General features: G+C 42.8%; 1 protein-coding gene across 50 annotated transcripts in view; it reads left to right on the top strand.

Annotated features, from left to right (window-relative positions):
* The first annotated feature begins 3037 nt into the window (after positions 1 to 3037).
* Positions 3038 to 24430, top strand: part of LOC6603964 (sodium channel protein para) — a 56909-nt gene continuing 35516 nt past the window's right edge. For 26 of the 50 annotated variants that reach the window (XM_026990306.1, XM_026990299.1, XM_026990298.1 and 23 more), the window contains exons 1-9: positions 3038 to 3187; positions 6253 to 6285; positions 10973 to 11128; positions 11327 to 11532; positions 16219 to 16347; positions 19412 to 19503; positions 19649 to 19925; positions 20104 to 20413; positions 21730 to 22038. In XM_026990306.1, coding sequence (XP_026846107.1) covers positions 3038 to 3187; positions 6253 to 6285; positions 10973 to 11128; positions 11327 to 11532; positions 16219 to 16347; positions 19412 to 19503; positions 19649 to 19925; positions 20104 to 20413; positions 21730 to 22038 — 1662 coding nt within the window. The remainder of the gene's footprint in view (positions 3188 to 6252; positions 6286 to 10972; positions 11129 to 11326; positions 11533 to 16218; positions 16348 to 19411; positions 19504 to 19648; positions 19926 to 20103; positions 20414 to 21729; positions 22039 to 24430) is intronic. The other 24 variants (XM_026990296.1, XM_026990297.1, XM_026990275.1 and 21 more) reach the window with 5 other exon arrangements.

Below are 24430 nucleotides of genomic sequence, written 5' to 3'. Positions count from 1 at the left end.
TCTTCCATGCATCCTGCTTGCCCACCTACACCTGTGCGTCCCTTTTATACTGCTTCAATAATGGTAAATAAAATTCTCCGTAATCTGCGTTAAATAATGGTAAATGTCTTTCACCTTAATCGAAAATCCCGTATCCCCTAGCTACTGCTTCGATCTTCCCGTTTACCCCTTTCAAATGTGTTTCTCCTACGGTACTGCTTGGACTGTACCGTTTACACTGCTCCACCATTCAGAGCTCCTGTTCTACTGCTTTCCGGTCTAAATTTGTGTGAAAAAATACAAAATCTTTTGATGGCTCATGATGGAGCTTGATAAGTTTTCCACGATAAGCCAAAAATCAACTTTTACTCTGGTTTAACGATCTAATGATCTGCTCTTATTACCTGTATTACCACATTTCTGAAAAGCTAAAACTGTTTTAAATTTAAATTTAAATTTAAATTTAAATTCATCCAACCGCTTCGATCTTCCCGTTAAAACTGCTTTGTTCGAACCGTTTACTTCTTTCAAATTGCTTTTTCCATACTTTTCACTGCTTGAATTGTTACGATTGTTACACTGCTTCATGCTCTCGATTTCTGTGAAAAGCATTGGTAAATGGCATAAATCTGATGTTGCACGATTGGGGGATGTTTCCACCGTAGGAACCATAGATAAACAAAGCAAGCTCTGACATTCAATTGGGTATTTTTCATTGCGGAAATTGGCTATACATGTTCTCGTCGATAGGAAACGAATTTTAAAGCTGCAATATAAAAGCAAAGATTTGTTTGGAGATTCGTATCCCATCGCATGACATGCCAATTGCAATTCCAACTAAAGTTCAAAGAGTAGAAACAATCCACTCCAAAAAATGTCAGCTGTAAATGCAGCATCGTATATTAAACCTATGTATTTCGTCTCTACGAGTCTCTCTTTCTCTCGCTTCTCCAACAACACAAACGATTTTAGCTCTATTTTTAGCAGGGCTTAAACTCAGCCTTCAATCAGCACGGCACAACTTTCAGAAGGCATCAGTTTTTAACTCTATATAGTTTCCAATATACATATGTACATATGCAGCAAATTGATGAACTTGGCTCGATTATGTCATGCTCTCTTGTCGCTTGCTGGAAATCCCAGTCAGAGCTGAAGCTCATCAATGGGTCTCCATCGCCATCCCCATACCCATACCCAATCGCATTCCCATTCCAATCCACACCACCAACATTCAACCTCCTCATTCTCATCCTCTATCCTTCATCCTCTTTCCTTGCCTCATTCAGTGCCTTGCCCCTGCTGCTCGTGTTGGGCTGCAACCTTTTGCTGGCTTTTGGAGGGCAAACTTTTGCCTCTTGGCAGAACGAGAGTGAGAAATACGCAGAAACGAAATTCCTCAACGGCAGCAGCAGGCAGCAGCCACCAGAGCTGGCTGCTTCGTTAAGAGAAGAGGAAACCCAAAAATATATTGTATTAGTCCAAGGCGGCAAGAGCAAACAGCCAAACAGCCAAAACAGCCAAAGAGAGACCCCGTATGCCTGAGAAGCTACCCGCCATGCGCACCATTGCGAAGAGAGCCCAGTGCCAGTGCCAGTGCCAGTGCCCGATGCCTGTTCTCCTGCTGCCTGCTGCCTGCTGCCTCCTGCCTGCTCTTCTGGCCATGTAAAATTCATTGACTAACAACATGCCAAACTTCGTTCAGTTTTGTTGTTCTCCTCTTTGGCCCAAAGAAAACCGAAATTGGTCAACAATTAGCTGGCAGCTCGAAGACTCTGAAGGAGGAATCGAATCTTACCCTATCGATATTTACGGCCCCTACCGATTTTCGATATTCATTTCGATATGCGGCTCCTTGTGTGGGTGCCTGCATACACACATACATATGGACATGACTGTCGGTGTTTTGGGTACTTCCTTTCCATTCCATTCATTTGCATATTGACACAAATTCGGTCGCTTTTGTCGCATTTCGCATTTCGCGTTTGGAATTCTCGACAGGCCCAGCCCCCAGCCCCCAGCCCCCCGTCAACCCCGCCTCTGACAGCGAACGGTCATTCACGAGCTGCATGAGTCATGGGGCGGCCGTGCCAAAAATAATTTCGCGATTGTCAGAATTAATTAGAAATTTTGCGGATTCCATGAATGAAATAAGCATGTGCCTGCTCGGAATGTGTGCGTGTCCATCTATGCTACATGTATGCTATGCTTCTATGTATGCGGCAGCATGGCAGCATGTCAGAACGGCAGCACGGCGAATTATCGAACTGACCTACTTTTATGCTCGATACACACTCGTACATACACATGCCCAAAAAAAACATACACACACACACACACACACCACACACACAAATGGGTCAAAGAGTGCTTTGACCTTAGCGGAGGCTGCTTATATAAGCGTCCACTATCGACAGGACAGGACAGGACGTGACGGTGCAGGAGGCCCATTATGGGGCCCGGCCCTGTCAAGAGCATATTTTATTCGTATCCATTTTGGATCGGGGCGACGCGCAATTTTGTGTGTGTGTGTGTGTGTTTGCCTCTTTTATTGATTGTTTTCTGCATTTGTCGTTTGATTGCATTTCATTTAATGCGAATAGCTAATGCGTCTGCGGTAATCCAATTAGTCAGCTGTTGGTGTTTCCATTTTCATTTAGTTTCAGTTTTAGCTCAGTTTCGGCCACGGGATCAATGCTCTGCCCCTGCACAAGCCGCACAATCTGTTGGCCCACACCCCCAAAACCCCACCCCCGCACTCCCCCATCCATGTTTAAGGCTAATCTAATCGACAAACTCTTGAAATCTGATTTACTTGCAGCATCGTGCTAAGCGGCGGGCGCTAATCGAACATGGCGCCTCGGATATAGTTGTAGCTTTAATGTAGCAGGCGACATCCATGTGCCTCATGTGAGTATCTAAAATCGGAGCCATTAATCAGTGGCATTACAGTGCCTCGTGGATGTGCAATTACCTACTAATGACCGACATCGATTTATGTTTCTTTCGATCTGTTGCAGGCCTTGGAAATCTAAGGCTCTCATCGTTGGCCGCATAGACAATGACAGAAGATTCCGACTCGATATCTGAGGAAGAACGCAGTTTGTTCCGTCCCTTTACCCGCGAATCATTGGTGCAAATCGAACAACGCATTGCCGCTGAACATGAAAAGCAGAAGGAGCTGGAAAGAAAGAGAGCCGAGGGAGAGGTGGTAATTATTTCTAGCTGAATGTCGTGTACACTTCGTACTTGTGCTCTACTTGTACTTGATTTTGCGTGCTGCCTATTCTGTACTCTATCTTTATCCGTATATATCTTCTATATATATTTATATATATATTGTGTATCACTATATATCTCTCTCTACGTCTAAGTGAATTGAATTGAATTCCAATTGAAAACTGCCTAGCGATCGGTGCTGATGTCGCTGGTCGCAGCCCGATAATCGATAGTCGGGAACCAACACCCCGTCATCGATAATCGAGCGACGATCAACGTTCCCGATCAACGCTAATGTGCGCTTTTGTTCGTGCTTCAACTTAAACCTGATCGTCTATTATACGTACATACATTATATACTCCATATATACTCGAATATCTACCCGAAATACTATGCCATTCCACCATATACTGCCACCAACAGATACCCATGCAACCCACACACAGATCGGATAAATTCAGATCAGAGCCCCCCCACCACTAAGTATTTTCCCATGCGTGTACGTGTCTCAGTACTCGTATAACCAATGTCTCTATGTGTAACCGTATGTGTATCCATGTATCGATCGTCCCAGCTGTTGTGCCATGTATACGTATACCCCAAAGAAATCGGAATAACCGAACATCCTGCAACCATCCATCGCACCATCGTACATCATAATTCAGTCTCATCTACCAACCCTTACCCTTACCCTTACCCGTACTCATATTTGTGCTTGTCGTCCCATCAATGCCTCGAACATCAAACATCAACCCGCTCAACATGCCAAGCCGATCCACAACTCTTCTGTCTTCTTGTCTGAGCCCCCCACACACAATGTCCCTCCACCAGAAGGACCCTGTAAACTGTACCATTTCTGCTATCATTTCACAGTAAAAAAGAAAAAAAACCACAAAAATAAATTCCAAAATTCCTCGTAAACGTTTCGATTGTAGTGAAACCATAAGCCCACAAACTTTCTTTGTGTTTTGGTCTTTCTTTTGGCTTCTCTTTTCGGTTAACAACAAAATTCCAAAGAAAACTATAAAATGAAAAACTCCAAAATGAAATACCATTTAGTTATGTGATTTCCCTTATGTGTTGTTTTGTATCTTTGTATCTTTGTATTCTGCATAGTCCCCAGAACTGCCATAAAACCCACCCCCACCCACGAATCCTCCAAAAATCAAATTTTCGTATATTTATCGCAAAACTATCGAAACTGTACAATTTCTCTCCTGCCATAACCGTTGTATGTTTGTTTGTTTGTTCGTTTGTTTGTTTGTTTGTTGTTTGTTTCCAAATTTAAGAGTAAACTGTGTGTATTCTGTAACCTATTGGCTTCGTAATGTGTTCTAATGTGTACCGTAATCGATTATCCATGAATTCTATTCTCCTATTATTGCGTTACATTTTATTTGATTTACAACAACGACATTTACAACAACTAAGGCTAAAACTTACCATTATCATTATTGGTCGAAGGCTAAAAACGTTTTCCGTTCCATTAATTGTTTTCGATTCGATTTGGTTTCGATTTGATTTGATTTGACAAGCAACAGCCATGTCCTTCCCCCAAGCCCACACCCACACCCACACCCATGTCCATGTCCATGTCCGCCACATCCATGGGCTCCATGGCTTGCACCCAGCAATCGCCACGTGTTCTCCTGTAAATACCTTTCAAATCTGAAAAATCTCGTATGTGAATATCAAAAATATCAGCCGATAAAAAAAGCTCAAGCCATCTAAATCTGTACATTGCTATTCATTAGAATCAAAATCAGACTCAGACTCAGACTCAGAACATTCGAATCGCTTAGCCGTGTGTATATTGTACTCCATCTTCGTCCACTGAATCTGCGCTGAAAGGAAACGGAAGTAAAGGACACTACGATTATGGCAGAGTAGAACAGATCAGCCTGGAGTCACACTGGAGATCACTGGAGTGAAAGCTCTGAATGGAAATACATATACAGTGATAAAGTGGAACACAATTCAAGAAGAAGCAACTATGATTGACGATTTCGAGGGCGGATTGTTATGCCAAAGGCCACATCACATCATCAACGAAAACCCTACGAAATGGAATGATGATGGTGGCAAGGAAACACCCAAAACAATCAATAGATGGAATGGAAAGATGTGGAATTCCTTGGAATGATCTCGATATAACCGTACTTTCCAATCGCGCTCACACACACACACACACACACACACCAACAAACAGAAGTGTGAATTAACCTCATGCGCACCCAAAATCCAAAGAAATTAAACAAAAAATACAGCCTACAAGTTTTCCCCTGTCTCTGTGTCTATCTCCATCTTCGTCCCAGTCTCCTGTCTCCCAGTCTCACTTCTTCGCTCTCGCTGTCGCTGTCGCCGTCTCTGTCTTCGTCCTCGTCTCACTCCTCCCCCCCTCCACCATTCGCACTCTCTGTTGCGCCTACATAGACACACACACACACACACTCACAGAGACACACACAGAAACAAACACACGCAGACAAAGAGAATGTCGCCTGTCGACTGCCGACTGTCGAAAATGCAGAGCATTACTCGCAGCAGAGTATCCACACATATATCCATACATAATTCATGATGTATTGTATGCATAGAGAAAACGAACACATGGAGAAAGAAGCAATTAGGGATAGACCAGACCCATTTAATATGTATAATCCCCTCTGACAAAATGCCAAACTTCTCACATACATAACCACTTTCTACCATTTGTTTTTCTTTCGTGTACTCTTTTCCGTTTCATTTACAACTTTTTCTCTACTTTTTGAACGCGCTGCTGTCTGGACGAAAAACCAAAAACCAAAAACAAAAAACAAAAACAAAAAAAACAAAAAAACCAATCACAATCGAATGAATATAAATGAATAAATCAATCAATAATCAATGGCAAATGCAAATTCGGCGCTTGCATAATGCAAATGTGAACAAAAAACGAACAAAAATGATTATCAATATGAATATGAAATGCATTTTCCTCAACACTTTTTACTCGAACTTTAAATGCTCGTAACGAATGACCCGTAACCAAATACCAATTCCAAATCTTCTTTCAGCCGCAATATGGTCGCAAGAAAAAACAAAAAGAAGTAAGATTTCTCTCAGAAAACAATATCCCAAAATAAAACCAAAATGCAAACCCCAATGAACAAAAAAAAAAAACAACCCCCAAGCCCAAGACCCAAAAAAACATACAGACACACACACACAAATCCCAGAGAATCTCAAACTCAATCTCAACTGAAGGAGATTCTTGTTCTCTCATTTCTCTAAAGTATTTTGTGCCTTTGATTTGAGTTGAGACTTTATTGCCAAACGTTTTCCTTTTAGCCGAACACTTTTCGTTGCTCAATTTGATATTGATATTTTGTATTGGTTCCACCTGCCACTATCCACTGTCCACTATCCACCTTCCTTGTTTTCCTTTTGAGTACTACTCGTAACTAGTAATTACTTGCAACTATGCCACCTACTGTACCTGTAACTGTATTCGATCCAGCCTCGATCCACACTCGACCTCGCGCCACAGGATACACGTACATGCTCGTACCATCCGCCGATGTGTACTCGAGTGTCCTTTGATCTCCCTTTGATACCCCGTATCGTAGCCTAAGTTTACTTTATTACATGCCAAACCCCAATCTCCTTTCTGCCCAAGGACGCTTGTTGCTAAGAAAAATACTAATCCCACCCACCTGTAAATAGCTAAATGATAACCAAACGTAGCTGAAAATGTGCTTCCTATTTTTACGCTTTTCCTAAGTCTTGGCTCATGCTTAAAGCTCTTGCAGAGGTTTTCCATATAGAGTATGTACGGCGTGCCAGCTGAACATCATTTTGATTGGTCCTTCATTACAAGGCATTCGACATAGAGCTGTCCACTCAGATAAAGCAATCTCTCATTAAAGAACTATTAATTTCTATAAGTTTTTCCAATCGAAGTTCCGTGTACTTCAGAATTATTGAACCTCTTCATTGGACCTCTGCAAAAGCTTCGACAAAAGCGACTTCGGCTGTCCGAAGAGAAGATCTTTGCAAATAATATTACCCTTATATTCGTTCTTTTATTCTAATATTTGCTATCAATTTAAAGCCAAAGCTTTTCGGGCACAAAGAGCCTTTGTCCTCTGTCCTTTGTTATTTGGCATTTGTCATTGCCATAGTTATTGGCATTGCCTGCGGGCTTTAATTACTTATCAAGGTGGCTCCCAGCTGGGAGTACACTCAATATGACTGAGTGCCCTGGCTAAGGCGCTTACCGGTCCAGAACCAAGCCCAGAGCCCAGAGCCCAGAACCAGAATGCGGCATTGGCCAAAGGCTGTGAAATCGATGCCAGGCGACCCACTAAATGTGCATAACACATGTATTAATAGCCAATCAAGGTTCCCCACCAAGATACCCCCAACCACCCCCCACAGCCACCAGCAGCATCCCGCCCCCCCTCCTCCACCGAATAACAACTACAACTACAATACTCGTATCTGTATCTGTATCAGTGTTCTGTATTCCGTATCAGTATCTAAGTATACACCTACATATGTAAATGTGTTTTGCCAGCTAATATTCGAGTAATTTGTGTGCGTATATGTGTAATCGATGTTGTTCCTTACATACATAAGTATATACAATACATATCTACTCGTACTCGTAGAGCTACCATATAAGCTTCCACCCGAACCCGAACCAGATCCAGTACCACCACCAGTATCCAGTATCCAGTATTCAGTATATAGGCTACAGTTTATGATTTATACCAGCCAGGGTTTAGGGCGAGTAGAGAGTCGAGGTCTCGAGAGTTCGAGTCTTAGGGTTCGGTGAGGTGCTTGTTTCTTTTGACCATACTATGCAGATGTCTGATGATTTACACCACGGAAAGAAAGCAATCCGCAAAGATTTCGCCACGCAAATGTTTGCATTGCTCCCAACATTCCACATAAAATACCCAATAAACAAGAACCTACGAGTATAAAGAACCAAAGAATGTGAATTTGAATCAGGCAAATGAGTCATCGAGTCTCATCGAGCAGAGTTACCAGAGTGGCCAGGGTTGCCAGCGACTTGTAAGTTGTGAGAATAAAAGCAAGCCAATCAAAGAGAGTAAGTGCCAGCTAAAGTTTAATGGAAATTCCTCAAGTAAACAAACGCCTCTTCGGTTCCATATCGAAGCTAATGCCAAACTTTCAGGGGGTGTACTACCCGTAGAGCGCCTAGCGTGCACGTGCCCGTGCACGTGCACCCAGGAGAGTGCGGCAGTGGTACAGCATGCGGAGCAGCTTCGCTCTCTCTTGGGGCACGCAGGCAGCTGCTGGCAAAGTTTGGCATTATCTGTTAGTTCTCTTTTAGCATTAGATGAACATACACTCGTATACCGTACTTTTTAAGAGGTTTATCAGTTTCGGTTTAAGCTATGATTTGTAGTTGGCTTCAGACAAACTGTAGTACTTCCCCCGTGACCCATGAACCCCAAGAATCTCTCCTCCTGCCTTGCCCAGCCTTGCCTTGCCCTGCCCTGCCCTGACCTGCCCTGCTCTTACCGCCGCGTGAGTGGGTGAATGCCTGTACATATGTATGTATGTGTGTACGAGTGTGCGTACGCATGTTCATTGTTGCATTTCGCATGCGAAGCTCTTGAAATACTTTCTTTTTATATTGTAGCACTTTTTCAACTATTACGCAGCAAATCCATCCATCCGTCCCCGTGCCAGTTCCCGAACCGATCCGATACCCCACACGCTCCTCCCATCGCACCTAACCACACAGCCAGGACTCCCTGGTCCGCGGTATGCGTCATAAATTTGTAATCAGAGCGAAGGCTACGGCTTCAGAGCCAGGACAGAGAGCCAGGACAGAGCCAGGCGACTTATGTCCGGTCGGAACCGGCTGCTATACCAACTATCTCCCCCTCAATAGCCCACCAGCCCACCAGCTCACTGCTTGAGTGTGCGGTGCGGTTTTCCTTTTATTAGTTTAAATATAGACTTGAGTTGGATGTTTAGAAAGCGTGGCACAGCCAAGAGAACACACAGCCACCCAGCAACCCACAGCGAACCACGAGCAACGAGCAACGAGTTGGGGCAACTTCAGTGCCTGGTTCGGGCGTTGGGGTATACATGTATATATATATATATTGGTCTGGGTGTCCGGGTGTCCGGGTGGGTTCCTCCGCAATTGCGTCAATGCTTTTTCTCCACCAAATACACACACACAGGCATACTGGCACACACACATACAGACACAATCTAATTGTCACGCCAAGCCAACTATTATGGAATTTTTTCCTTTAGTTTTCCTTTTGTGGCCTGGCCCACGCCATATATACGCTCTCACTCTCACTCTCTGTAGTATATACTCTGTATACTGTTATATAGAGGGGGAAAAAATAACCAAGGGGTGTGAGAACGGGAGAGAGGGAGAGCCAAACATTTCATAAAGTGACGTTAGAGTTTTTGTGCCTTGTGCTTTTGGCTTTACTTTTGCTTTTGGCATTGCATGTCCGTGTCCATGGAAAGTAAAAACTAAACTACATTTTGAGCCAGCTCCTCCTTCTCCTCCTCACGACTCCCCCAGAAATCGATAGGGACAGGAAAAGGGACAGGAATGGGTGGGCATACTCGTATTAAAACTAGATGGAAGAACCAACAAAACAAACGAACCACCGAACGAAGGAACGAATGAACGGACAAGGCAGTCGTCAGTGGGCCGGAATAAATGTCATACAATCGGCATGACAGTGTAATTAAACTGTGCCCGAACATGCTAAAATACTCACAATAATTGTCCGGGGCTGTGTGATTGCACATTACACATCCGAAAGATAACCGACATTCGAAGTCAGTACCGTACCGTTCCATAAAAGCACCAAAAGTCCTACAAGAGCCCCATTTCCTCTGCTCCCTCTCGGCTTTCCTTAGTTTGCTTTCAGCATAGTTATGTATTTGTTGGTCAACACTGGATTGTAGCACACTGTAGCCAAAAGTTTACCTACATTGCACACGCACTAAACGTTGTCAAACACTGGTTAACTTAGTTTTCATTCGAATTGCGTTACAATTTCCGTTTCCGTTTCGTTTCCCCCCTCACCAAACCAAGTAATACTCTGTTTTCATTTCCGTTTTTCCGTTTCCTGTTCCGTTTTTCGAAACTAACCGAAAGGCTGACAAGAAATAATGAATCAAAAGAAACCCCCATTGAAATGATGATAATGCGCCCCAAAAAAGAAAACATATAAACATATATTCCAGATATGGCCGATTGATCTACCTTGGTTTTACTTTTGCATACCGAAAAGTGAAAAGAAAATAACCGATCCCCACCCCAATCCATTAGCCCCCCGATCCCTAGCCCTGATCAAACCCGAAACCCCAAACCCGAAACCCAAAGCTATAGCTGTCTTTATCTGTCTATCACTCTCTCTGTCTCTATCCCCCGTGTATATATATACTCGATACAATACACCCGATACATATATACATATGTACATATATATAAATGAATCCCTGATATGCAAAACTGTAAACCATATCGAAATTCCTATCCGAATCGAAAGCGCTTGAAATTGATGTAGATTTGTGTGTCTCTCTCATTTTCCGATACCTGATACCTCATTTCTGATTTAACTCTTTCGATTCCGTTTTGAGTTGGACTCTTTGCTGTGGATTCAGCAAGTGCCGCACCAGCCCCAGATAACAGACCGTGCTAATCTATTTCTGTCCAATCTTCTGTTTTATCCAACAAAACAAACTAAAACCAAACGAAACGCCTGACCACGCTCGCAGATCCGATATGATGACGAGGACGAGGATGAAGGTCCACAACCGGATCCTACACTTGAACAGGGTGTGCCAATACCTGTTCGACTGCAGGGCAGCTTCCCTCCGGAATTGGCCTCCACTCCTCTCGAGGATATCGATCCCTTCTACAGCAATATACTGGTAAGTAAGTGGCCAACAGGCAGGCAAACAGGCGGGCAGGCAAACAGCCAATAGCCAATAGCCAATAGCCAATAGCCAGGCGATTTTGGCGAACCCCGATTCAATCAGGGAAACCCGACTGAAGCGGAAACTGAATTTCCTTCCATCTGCGAGTATATATGACTCTGACCCCTGCATATATCTGGCCCTCTCTTGCAGACATTCGTAGTTGTAAGCAAAGGAAAAGATATTTTTCGCTTTTCTGCATCAAAAGCAATGTGGCTGCTCGATCCATTCAATCCGATACGTCGTGTGGCCATTTACATTTTAGTGCATCCATTATTTTCGTTATTCATCATTACCACAATTCTCGTCAACTGCATCCTGATGATAATGCCGACAACGCCCACGGTTGAGTCCACTGAGTAAGTACACCGCCTTCTCCTTGTCCAAGCTCACATAGATATCGTATATCGTACAGTATACCCCGTACGAGTATCCAGTATCTATCCGCATACTTACTCTCGTATAATCTAACCGAAAACACACTTGATTTGGTTGATTTTCGTTTGACCCTTAGATCAATTTTTTCGTTGTTTCTTTCTTATTACACTTTCCTTTTCGGTTTGTGGTTTTGATTTACCTTGACTAAACATTACCTACATTTATACAATATATATATATATTTATATTTAAATATATTCTCTGTACTAGACATATAAGTATATAAACATCTATATACATATATGCTATATAATCGACATAACTATATAAAACTTATACTTAAACAATATTATGCCATATATTATATATTATATGTAACTTTTTCGATATTTATGCAGATGTGTACGAGTATTTAGGTCAAACTTGAATTTCTTTCCTCTATATGATTTCAATAAGAGCAATAAAAGCGAAAAGCGAATGCCAAAAACGAACTGAGAACGGCAACAAACCAAAGTGCAATCGATATGTACACACATCTACTACTCGTACTCGTACATACTCGTATATAAACCCACTAAAACTCAAACTAAAACTGAAACTAAAACCCACTAAACAATCTTGCTAAACCCCAACCCGAAATTGTTTAGCCCAGAATGTTGCAGGCAAAGGTAACACCAACAGAAATTCAAGTCGAGTCGAGTCGAGTCGAGTAGCTAACAGAACTCCAATATCATGATGCATACATCTACGTATATCTCTGTACAGTATTACAATATTCGTAGTTCGAGGGCTCATTGCAGGCAGCACCTGTTGAGTGGCCCTTCCCTTCTCTTCTCTTGTATTATATACACACACCGCTCAAACCGAATCAAACTGCATACTGCATCTTCCATATACAAATACTATATATACTACATATATATATATCTACTCTCGATGCAATAATACTCGATTGTTAACTCGATTATTCGATTACTTATAGTGCGTCAGTTACAAACCATTCAAAGCTCATTCCAACTGTAAATTTGCCTCGCTCACAGCGCATTCGTTTTTAGACCATCTTTGGTGGACTTACCCCATGCCATGCCCCATGACCCATGCCCCTGCGGATTGGATACGAGTCCAATCCCGGGATTGTTGTAGCTGTGACTGAGAACCAGTTGAACTGGTTGGTTTTGGTTTGTTCACGTTTCGAATTCAATTCAATCAATATACTATCATTTGTAAAAATCAACGTAAATCAGCGTAAATCTTTGCTCAATATAGACTCTGACTCTGTAGTGCTCTAGATACATACATATACATAGTGTACTTATATACTTATACCTCATATCCATAGATAGTTTATGTAAATTGTTTAAGTAATTTCTAAGTATACAGCTGTTACGTATCGCAGTTACCAAAATGTAATCTTAATCCCCAATCCACCCTAGACTAGACCCATTCTATAGCGACATTTTTATACCTTTTGATCATCTGAATAATAATTAGTGTAAACCATACAAAATCGTATGTAAATCCCACCACCTCTAGATACTTAAGATCCTTTATAATCGAAATTAGATATAGTTTATATAAACATACATACTATAAACATACATATAAACAATTTGTAATTTTGTAAATGGTAGTGCCGGGAATAGAGATGGCTAGAGATGGCTAGAGATGGCTAGAGATGGGTAGAGATGGGATGGGGATGCTCTCTGGCACGACCTAGCAGAGCTATCGAAAGATTAGATAGTAGACTTTCGTGTATTTAGAACATCCTCGTATCCTTAGTTCCGTACAGTTGACGCAACACACACATTGAATATCTGTCTCTCTCGCTTTCGCCTCCCCTCCCCACCCCTTCATACTGCATATTATGTATGAAGAGGACATTCCCAATTGAGTATCGCCGTTGAAAGTATTCATAGATAGACTCGATTCGATTAGTGCTCATAAAATGGTACTCGTATCTAGTACTTGTACTTATCGCTCTCTCTTAGACCCTAGCATCAGCAGTCCAGTCTATGGGGCTGTGTCTCTCATTAACTCGTAAATATATAATCTCACATGTAAACTCGTATTCGTATTCGTAGCGGTATTTTGTACAAACTCTATATGACAACAAAAATATTAAAAGCGAGCAAAAGTGCTTCAAAAGCGATGAACAAAGCGAAAAGAAGCGAACTGTAAAGTGAAAAGAGTTACGTCATTTTTCTAGCTGATATCAAAGTTATTGTCGCAGATTTGGTATCAGAATTGAGCACCCTATGTCCAAAACGGAGCGAGACAGAGACAGAGACAGAGAGAGGGAGAGAGAGCGAAATTGAGAGAGAAAGAGAACAATAAAAGTGCAGCAGTTGCGGAAATGCCACTTGAACTTGGCTAAGGGCAGGACGCGGTCGTCGGAGAATAGGACTGGGATGTTACGAATACGGTGAAACGCACACAGAGAGAGAGAGGCGGCAGCTCCAAAATGAAACAGCAGGTGGCGCATAACTTGAGACACGCACACCCACACCCACAGCCTCAAACATACATACATAACCACAGCGAGAGAAAGTGAATGGCGAAAGTGAGAGGCGAAAGGGAAGCTGCTCCCTCAATGTGGGTCGCCGTCGCCCGCTGTGACAGGAGCGAGCACTGGCGTGGGCGGACGGGGGTCACACTTGTGCGGGCCCCTGAGAAAGACATAATACCTGCAATTAAAACACAACTCAAGAGTCCTTCACAGGCATTGGGGCCTAGGTCAAACGCATTCTCAACTCATAATACCTCCCAGCATCCCAGCATCGCTGCGACTTTGAACTAGTTGAACAAGAACAACCGCAACAAAAAAATTGCAAAGAAAACCAAACTAAACCGAAAGGAAATTCTAGTTTCGGGCTCGAAGATTTTGATACCCATACATATCGATTGTGCCAATATACGAGTACCTATGATATAATAAGCCCATTCATGATTTTTATTTGCTCCCAAAGGCCGGCTTTATGAGATATAAGATTCACTTGTTACATATAGATGTATCATGGTTATACATCGGGTAAAAATCATGATACCCTACCATCTGCTGGAATATGCAAAAAAACGTATACGGGACGTACTGTCTGTCTCGCTGCCCCAGTCATGCTTAAATCTGTCAAATGGCTAACCAAGTCAGGCCATAGCCAACAAGATGCGGGCCAGAGCAGAGCCCCAAGCAGCTGAAGGTCGGGCTATTGATCTGACACCCACATAGCACATCCGAGCAGCATCCAGCATCCACACAGCAGCATTCGAGCAGCATCAGCGACATCATCCCACTCAGTCAGTCCCAGTGCACAGGGAAAGCAGTTGGGCGTTAAGTATTAACCATTATTGACATTGACAATTGTCTTGGGCCCCCGTGCCACTCATTGACTGACTGCCGCTTGACTGTCTGTCTATCTTCATCTGAATCTGTTGTACTCGTAATTAGGGCTATTCTTTCTCTTTGTCCATCCACAAGCACCAAGCACTTGCTTGCCGAGTGGCCTTTTGATGTGTTCCTTTCCATTCCATTCCATTCTACTGGGTCCATTTAATTCCGTTCCATTCTGATCCGATCCGATCCGTTCCGGTCCGTTCAATTATGTTCCTGGGATTAAGCAGCTCTTTCGATCCGTTTGTGAACGATTTCATTCTTATGCAATGCCTCATCTCTATCTGTGTGCAAGTGTAGGTGTGTTCCCATGTGGGGGCCTACCTCTGTGTGGGTGACGTGACCCCTTTTTGGGCCAATCTAGAGCAAGAGCAAGCACCACAACACAAGCACATGCCCAGCCACAGCCACAGACACAGGCACAGGCACAAGACCAAGCGATTTGACCAGATACTATCTACACATGTGCCCTCCGAAGCCGTGTCCGTGTGACACCATTCACCGTTCGAGAGACAGACGCAGGCCACAGGGCCAAGCTCAGAGCCGGGGGATGAATGGCTTCATAATTGAATTGCAAATTGTTAGGATAATCATTTAAGTTAGTTTTAAACAAATATGTAAGATTTCCTGCGCCACCACACAGACACGCGCGCACTTGTGTGCCCTGCGGCCCGCTCCCGGCCCCTCTTCATCGATTTACACCTTCCGGCCGTTACTAATTATGAACTCTGGCCGTCCACCACGAAGCACCACGAATGAGTTCGGGGAAATGGCGGGGCACGGGCCGGGACAGGGGCACACAAGGCCTCCGCAAATAGAGCTAATGCAATAGAGTTGCACGTATGCGATTATTCAGCGATGAAGCCAACATGCGTCCAGCGGGCGCACCAGTGTTCCGCAACTCCAGCGCAATGGTGGCTACGGTGGCTACGGTGTGCAGGGCTGCCACGTTCCGGGAGCAAGAAGCCAGTAGCATACTTTTAAGCGCGGCTCTTCAACTACTTCCACTACGTAACCACTCTAACTAACTTATTTTCATGGCATTTATTCAATATTTGATTTACATACTCATCTATTTTTGTGGACAATTTTGAAATTCTGGTTTTTCTTTGTGTGTATTTTTGTTGAAGACCCATCAGGCAGCTAACCCAAAACCTAACTAAATAAATACCATTTGAAGTGCATTTATTAAAAAAAAATAAAATCAAGATGAAGAAGAAGCAAACAACAAATAAGAAAAATCCAACAACAAATTGCATTTCGAAATTCAATTCGTTTTTAGGGTGATATTCACCGGAATCTACACATTTGAATCAGCTGTTAAAGTGATGGCACGAGGTTTCATTTTATGCCCGTTTACGTATCTTAGAGATGCATGGAATTGGCTGGACTTCGTAGTAATAGCTTTAGCGTGAGTTATATATACCTTATATACATACATACTATATATCTTAATTACTTATTACAATTGACTTATAACCCACTCCACTCCACCGCACCTATCCATCATACACATACTTGAAGCACACGTCTCTGTATCATTCCAGCCCCAAACACAGACAGACGCTCACCTTCCCAGGGATCATCTGTCGTTTTTTGTTTGTTTTGTGTTGCCTTTAACTTAGGCTTTGCTTCTGTGTCCATCCCATCCACACCGAGTGTAATCTGTAGCCAACAACCATTTTTACTAGCATACCACTAGGTACCACCCCATCACCCATCAAAGGAGTACATTTTGCCACCTTATTATTATATCCTTATTCTTGTTTTTTTTTATTCCTTTGGAATTTATTGAAGTTTACAGTCAGTTGACTTCTGATTACAAATTAGCCGTATTTGCATACAATATTTATAATTATTATGAACAATTTATGCAAAATAATCAAAAGCATACACACCTCATTAGCATAATCAGGTCAGAGTGTGTGTGTTTGTGTGTGTCGTTGTGTAATGTCGCATAATTAGTAACTTCATAATATGGGGGGCGTGATAAAAAAGGGACCTCACCCAAGCAGACGACGGTTCAAATTGAATGCAGCTCAATAGGCGGCCTCGGACACTCGTACTGCATGTAGGAGCAAGTACGGATATGGGCATAATTTTCCACTCTATATAATTCAATTAAAGAGCCAGATTTTTCAACAGAATCAGCATAAATATAATTGCAAAACGAAGCTACCACCTTCTTCTTCGAATGGATGCCATGTCACAAAAGGAAGGAGAACGGGATATAGCCTCGCAGATCCACTGCTCCTTTGATATCTATTCGATTTTGACCAAATTTAATGCTCTTTTAATTTCATTAGAAGCTAATAGAAAAGTCTCTCCCGCAAAGCACTATTTGCCTTTTTCGAAATACCCCATTAAGGGTTACAGAATGGAAAGCGGATGGTGGCACAGCAGAAGCAGAAGCAGAAGAGGGGGAGGAAGTACGACACAAACACACACGCGAATGACACAAAAGAGAGTTCCGTTTATTGATTTATTTTTGCCGTTACTAATGACGCGCTCAACCACACACACAGACACACACACACGAATATGCATTAAAACACAGGCCTCGATTTTCTACGATTATTTCTAATACCAACAATACACACACACACACACACACACACACACACACACAGAGATAAAAGAGGAGCCATAAACAAATTTTTGGTCGCTGAAGTTTTTCTTTTGCTCCATTTCTCATCTTTTCCATTTTCTTACTTCTTTATTTCTTTTTGTTGTTGTTTTTTTTTTTTGTCTTCGTCTCTCTCCTTTTCGTTTCACATTTACCGCTTTCGTTTTGTGCTCTTTTTGTATCGTGACAATTCCATTTCATTGCTTTCTGCTTCATTTCAAGCATTTATGGGAGCTGTCTATTTGGCCTTTTCGGGTCTGAGGGGTGCTGCCATTCAATGGGAGCCCTGTGGGGCAATGGGGTACGGGTGTTGACTGAACGAGCCGGCTGTGTCGTGCAGCACATTTGAATTTGTTGGCGCCGCCAGGACGCGTAGCCTTGGCTCGGCAATGCCAAGCACGGCATTTTTAAAGCTCTTCCTTGGATTTTGAATGGGAGGGGAGGACTTCATTTTGTTCTCGTTTAGGGGTAGGGTAATGCGGAGTGGCTCAGAGAGGGATAGAGGGTAGGGGCTACCATAGATGAGTGAATGATTCACTCTCACTAGCTTTTACTTACAAGGGAAAATACATCTGTCGGGCCGATCTGGCATCGTTATGAAAAGAGATCGAAAGTGCAACGAGTGGGAGCAGTAACGAGGGAGGGTAACCATACAAAAGTGAACGAGTGAACATTCACTCGCTTCCACTCTCTATGGGCTACTCGCTTATCGGCTGATTCTTGCCCCTTCAAGCAGCGAGGGGGAGAGCGAGTGTGCGACTGAAAAACGAACTACTGCTTTTAGTAGGGCAGAGGCATCCATAGATCCCAGATGACCACACCCACATCTATAAAAAGGATCTTCATCTGTCACTTCTCTCCAGCCACTCTTTGCGATAACTGTACATCCATTAAAAGGAGTGGGCAAATGGCTAATCTCGAGGAAAACATTTCTTTTGGGTAATTTCGTGGACCGTGCCTGGGGGCCGGACAATTATATGACGGCGTCGCACGCAAAGGCAGACAAATCGATAAATATTCATGAAAAAAATAGCTGAGAATATGTAGTTGCTACTAGGTATGTGTTCGGGTATGTATTCGTACTTTTGCTGGTGCAAGAAGGAGAATACCCTAAGGATGACGTACGACGGGTCACAGACGAGTGAGGGACCGGAGCCGCCACTCCTGGTGGGCGTAGGGGTAGGGCTAAGCAGGCTATATTTATATTTTATGGCCAGCCACAAGGAGGCGCGTATGGTGCATGCCACAACATATTGTATTGATCGGAGGGAGAAAGGGAGCAAAAGCTAATTTACAAAATGCTTAATAAACTGGCGGAGTAGGCATTATTTATTTTAGTACATGCGTACATATGTCAAAGTTCGCTTTCATTTGGGCCTTTTATCATCCATAACTCCGGCACACACACACAAACACACACACCCACACAGTAATACTGCTATAGAAACGGCATTAAGCTCTCGCCACATACAGCACTCGTTTGATTTACCTTAATTGCTTTGTACGAAATAAAGGCAAAAGCAAAACAAACCTTTGCCTCTGACCATTTGTAATTACCAACGAATCTAAGTTCAGTTCACCACGAATCAGATCGAATCGAACAAGCCTTATAAATATACATATACATAGACATAAACATATACATATATGCATACCTATACGTGCACACATCCCCAATCGTACAGCATTATAATTACTAATACTTGATGACATTTTGTGTATATATCCGTAATTGCTGACAACAACCACAAACCCTCAAAACAACAACAACTTCAACAACGTCCTTCAACTGCCTCAACAATGAATCGATTTACGTTACGCGATAACGATAACTATCATCGATCAACAGTTATGTGACCATGGGTATAGATTTAGGTAATCTTGCAGCCTTGCGAACGTTTAGGGTGCTGCGAGCGCTTAAAACCGTAGCCATTGTGCCAGGTATGAAAATTCTGAACGAAACTACTATATCTCCCACATATGTATATCCTCAAAGCGCTCTGTAAGACGAAACTTAATATTTATTATATCTATTGTATATCCTCCCCCTCCCTCCATCTATCCACCATCTGACACTCGAAAAAAGGCTTGAAAACCATTGTCGGTGCGGTCATCGAATCTGTAAAGAATCTGCGCGATGTGATAATTTTGACAATGTTCTCCCTATCGGTGTTCGCGCTGATGGGGCTGCAAATCTACATGGGCGTGCTAACGCAGAAGTGCATCAAGAAATTCCCGCTGGACGGCTCCTGGGGCAACCTGACCGACGAGAACTGGGACTATCATAATCGCAACAGCTCCAATTGGTATTCGGAGGACGACGGTATATCCTTTCCGTTGTGCGGTAATATCTCTGGAGCGGGGTAAGTGTACAGGGCTTACAGGAGACACAGCCCCCCACTAACCAACCACTAAAGACCGATCCATGTGGGATCGTTGATTGTTGATTGTTGAACTCAACTCAACGAATCAACCAAATTGTGTGTGCTCGCTTCGATGGTGTTCTCTTTAATTTCCATCTCCGACTTCGAATATTCGCAGGCAATGTGAAGACGATTACGTGTGTCTGCAGGGGTTCGGCCCGAACCCGAACTATGGCTACACCAGTTTCGATTCGTTCGGTTGGGCGTTTCTGTCCGCCTTCCGGCTGATGACGCAGGACTTCTGGGAGGATCTGTATCAGCTGGTGTTACGCGCCGCGGGACCCTGGCACATGCTGTTCTTTATAGTCATCATCTTCCTAGGTTCATTCTATCTTGTGAATTTGATTTTGGCCATTGTTGCCATGTCGTATGACGAATTGCAAAAGAAGGCCGAAGAAGAAGAGGCTGCCGAAGAGGAGGCGATACGTGTAAGTAGACAACCGCTAGTGCAACTGCAACTGCACCTGCTCCTGCAACTGCAGCAGCAAGTGCAACGCAGTGGGACAAACAACAACAACAACAACAACAAGAACAGACCACAACAGACCAAACAAGAACAGATCCCCGAGAAACTCATCACCCATTGCCCAGAACAAGAATAAACCATTAACCATACCCAAACTCCAACTCAAAACCAAACCCAAACTCAAACTCAAACTTAACCAACTCAAGAACAGCCCTGGTAGATAATTTCAATTTCGATTGCTGGGCGAACACAATCGATTATTGAGAATACCTATCACCTGACTATCAACCACAACAGACTTGCTTTTTTCTTTTGTATGTATATATATGAATCGACTACTCGTATGTATATCGTAAGACCTGTGTATCGTAAACCGTAAACCGTAAATCGTAAATCGTAAACCGTATATCGTATGCCTAGATAACTGTCTATCAATTTAACCAACTATTCAAACTATCGAACAAACAAAACTCTCTATATTTTCCTGTCTATTCAGCCATTGTACAAAACTATCGCGCATACTCGTTCTGTCCGGTCCCGTCCGTCCTCGAGAGCCTAGGCCGTACAGCCTGCCAGTAATTAATAGAACTGCTTCCAAGAAACATGCATACTCGTACCTAAATCACAAATCATTTAGCTTTGAAAGAACTTTGAACTTTCCTTTCACTCTGGCATTCCAGTCTCTAGTAGTCGGGCTTCCTAGCTCTCGCTCCCGATCTCTCCAACTATATCTCTCTCACTCTCTATCTATCTCTTTATATCTGAAACTCTCCTTCTATGAATATATACTTATCCTTATATATAATACTCTTGGGAGATATATACAAACATATATTCTTATGATTTTAGTGCACAATTAGTTTCGATCCAAACACTAGCAATGAATAACGAATAAGAAAGAACAAAAGAAAAAATCAAATTACTCACAACTTATACCTACTATATATATATATATACATGTATATGTAATAAACTCCCTCAACCAACCACCCCAGTCCAACCCCAACCACTCAACCCTTCCTCGAAAGCCCAGCACAGCACTTTATTTTATGATTTCTTCGCTCTATCTCCATGTACTATATATCTCATCAATGTACAGTAGTTACTGCCTTTCTGTTTTTACTAAACACTCGTCCAAGCCCCAGGCCCAGTCCCAGTCCCAGCCCCAGCTCCAATCCAAGCCTCCCCCTCCATAGCCCAGAGCATCCCCAGAATATGGAAACTTTTAATGAACAAATCATTTGATATGAGATCCCCACATGTGTGTCTGTGTTATAGGAAGCCGAAGAAGCCGCCGCCGCCAAAGCAGCCAAGCTGGAGGAGCGCGCCAATGCGCAGGCCCAGGCCGCCGCCGATGCAGCTGCCGCCGAAGAGGCGGCCCTACATCCGGAGATGGCCAAGAGTCCGACGTATTCGTGCATTAGCTATGAGCTGTTCGTGGGCGGCGAGAAAGGCAACGATGACAACAACAAGGAGAAAATGTCCATACGCAGCGTTGAGGTGGAGTCGGAGTCGGTGAGCGTTATACAAAGACAACCAGCACCTACCACAGCACACCAAGCTACCAAAGTTCGTAAAGTGAGCACGGTAAGTATTCCGAGCGCAGGCGCAGCATTTTCCTTTTCTTATTTCCTCTCTTTTGTTGTTGTAGTTACTCTCTTGTTTCTGTTTCTGTTTCCGTTTCCGTTTCTGTTTCTCTCTCTTTCGTTTTCCATGTTGCGGATCCTGTTTCGATTTTCGAATTTATCGAATTTTCAGTTCCGTTCTGTTCCCTTATGGTTTCGGCTTTTGCGTTGAGATCTACTGTATCCATATATACACGTACTGGTACTGGTACTCGTACTCGTACGCGTACTTACTTGAATTTGATTATTGATTTAACCGATTGATTCCGATTAAGCCAATGTGCTGAGTATGTGTATCGATTTGTTTGCCTTGAGTTGCTTTGGCCTTTGGCTAGGTGGATACTTTTTTACGTTTTCCAATTGGCGGCCCACTGTGTGCCCATCGATATTCGCTTTTTGAAAGTGCTCGGCTCCAGCTTCATCCAGATTCCAGTTCTAGATTCCAGTTTCAGTCCATGAGCTCATGAGCCATCCTATCCATAACTTGCGCAGCAGGTACAGCTACAGTTAGAGCTACAGTAGCAGTAACAGTAACAGTTACCGTTACATTGCCATGCATTGTTATCGATCCTGATTTCCCCGTTATCGCCTATCATTTGTTATCGATTCTTTGTGTTTACTTTAAGTACATTTGAGTTTGTCGTTGGATCTATTTTATTTGGATTGGATCGTACATATGCTATATAATGTATAATCATGCAACTAGATATTGATTGACTCCTTACCTATATATGGATATAGTGATAGTGCGTGTCTATGTATGTATGTATGTATTAGTTAACTCATCTATCTGTACAACAAGGATCAACAACATCCTAGAGGGCCTCTATATATCTCTAACTATTTATAATTCTTCCCTATCCTTTGCTTTTGCCTTTGCCTTTTCCGTTTCCGTTTTCCGTTCCGTTTCTGGCGTTTCCTTTTTCGGTTATCTTTTCTCAGTGCATGCGTGTGTCTGTTCGTGTGTGCGGGATCGTTTGTAGTCCTTTCGTAGGAGCTTTTGAAAATGATTATCGACATTTCGTTTTGATTCCTTCAGAGTTTGAGTTCCTTTTGATTTCATAGTTCTGCTTTCGGTTGGGTCATTGCTCGGAATGCTTGAGGTGACATCAGAAACGAATAAGAAAGAAGAAGGCAAAATTCATTTTCATTTCCTCCGGCTATTGGCTAGCAAAAACTGCATTCTGCTTCGCTATTCCAACGCAAAAAAAAAACGTATAAAAAAACCCGAGGAGAGCTTGAGATTCGTCAGGCCTGGAAGGCCTTGCCCGTACACGAAAACACCTTGATATCCAATCGTATTTTCATTTTGATTTGATTTCCTTTTGATATAATCGTGGTCGAAGCAAGTGAGCAAGTGTTTTCTTGAGTTCCCGTTCTTACTATTGTTCCAGTTGATGTTGTGCGGGAAAGGACTTGTGGATGATTTAAGATTTGATTAAGATTTCTTTGGCTGCATTAACCATTGCATGCATTGATTGAACCGTATAGACGTATAACAATTATAGCATATACAATATACCATATATATACTTATGTATATCTGTATTGTAGCCGTATGTGTATGACATTTATAACAGTTGACACACCAAAACGAATTCTTAAACATGAGTCTATCGATTGGAAAATGCTGCCACTCAAACGAACAACACCCAATGTTATCGGGCATGTGCGCGAGCGATAACCAATTGCGACAACTTCTGCCCCCTCTAGATCTCTAGCTCTCGCTCTCTCTCTCTCTCTTACCATATACATATATAGTTTTCTCTCTTACACGAACACACACATCTTTTTCGTATATGGCAAGCGTTTGCTTCTGTGCACTGGCTCTAAGAAAACAACAAAACCACTACCACACGGACACCCAAGCAATGGCAGGTTTCGTAGCTTAGAATCGAAAAACGATTGACAACAATCGATAATCGATAAACGATTACGGAACCCATAGAGAAAGCAACTTTCCACCAAAAATCGAAAATGTTTTCTGTTTCTTGTTTGATTCCGTGTTCAGTTCGTTTTAATCGCCGATCTGCCTTGACTAGCTCACACATACAATACTATCTATACCCACCTTATATACATAATAATACATCATATATAGCATATGCCAGATACTCGTATATATAATATATTGGAATCTTGCTCTCGCTCTCGCTATCGCTGTCGCTCTCGCTCGCTCGCTAGCTCATTCTAACCTAACTGCCCATTAACTTTGCTCAGGGCAGCCTCCGATAGTTTTCGATGAGAGCAGAAACTATTTGAGACTGACCACAGTAGACCCCGCGTTGCCTCAGGTAGGTGGCTCTCCTCTCTCTCCCACACACACTCTCTCTCTCTCTCTCTCTCTCTCTCTC

Source organism: Drosophila persimilis, unplaced genomic scaffold, assembly GCF_003286085.1.
Source record: "Drosophila persimilis strain 14011-0111.01,24,50 unplaced genomic scaffold, DperRS2 tig00000579-arrow-pilon, whole genome shotgun sequence".
NCBI classification, from domain to species: domain Eukaryota; kingdom Metazoa; phylum Arthropoda; class Insecta; order Diptera; family Drosophilidae; genus Drosophila; species Drosophila persimilis.
The sequence above is the reverse complement of the archived record's forward strand: the minus strand, read 5'-3'. Positions and strand labels throughout refer to the sequence as shown.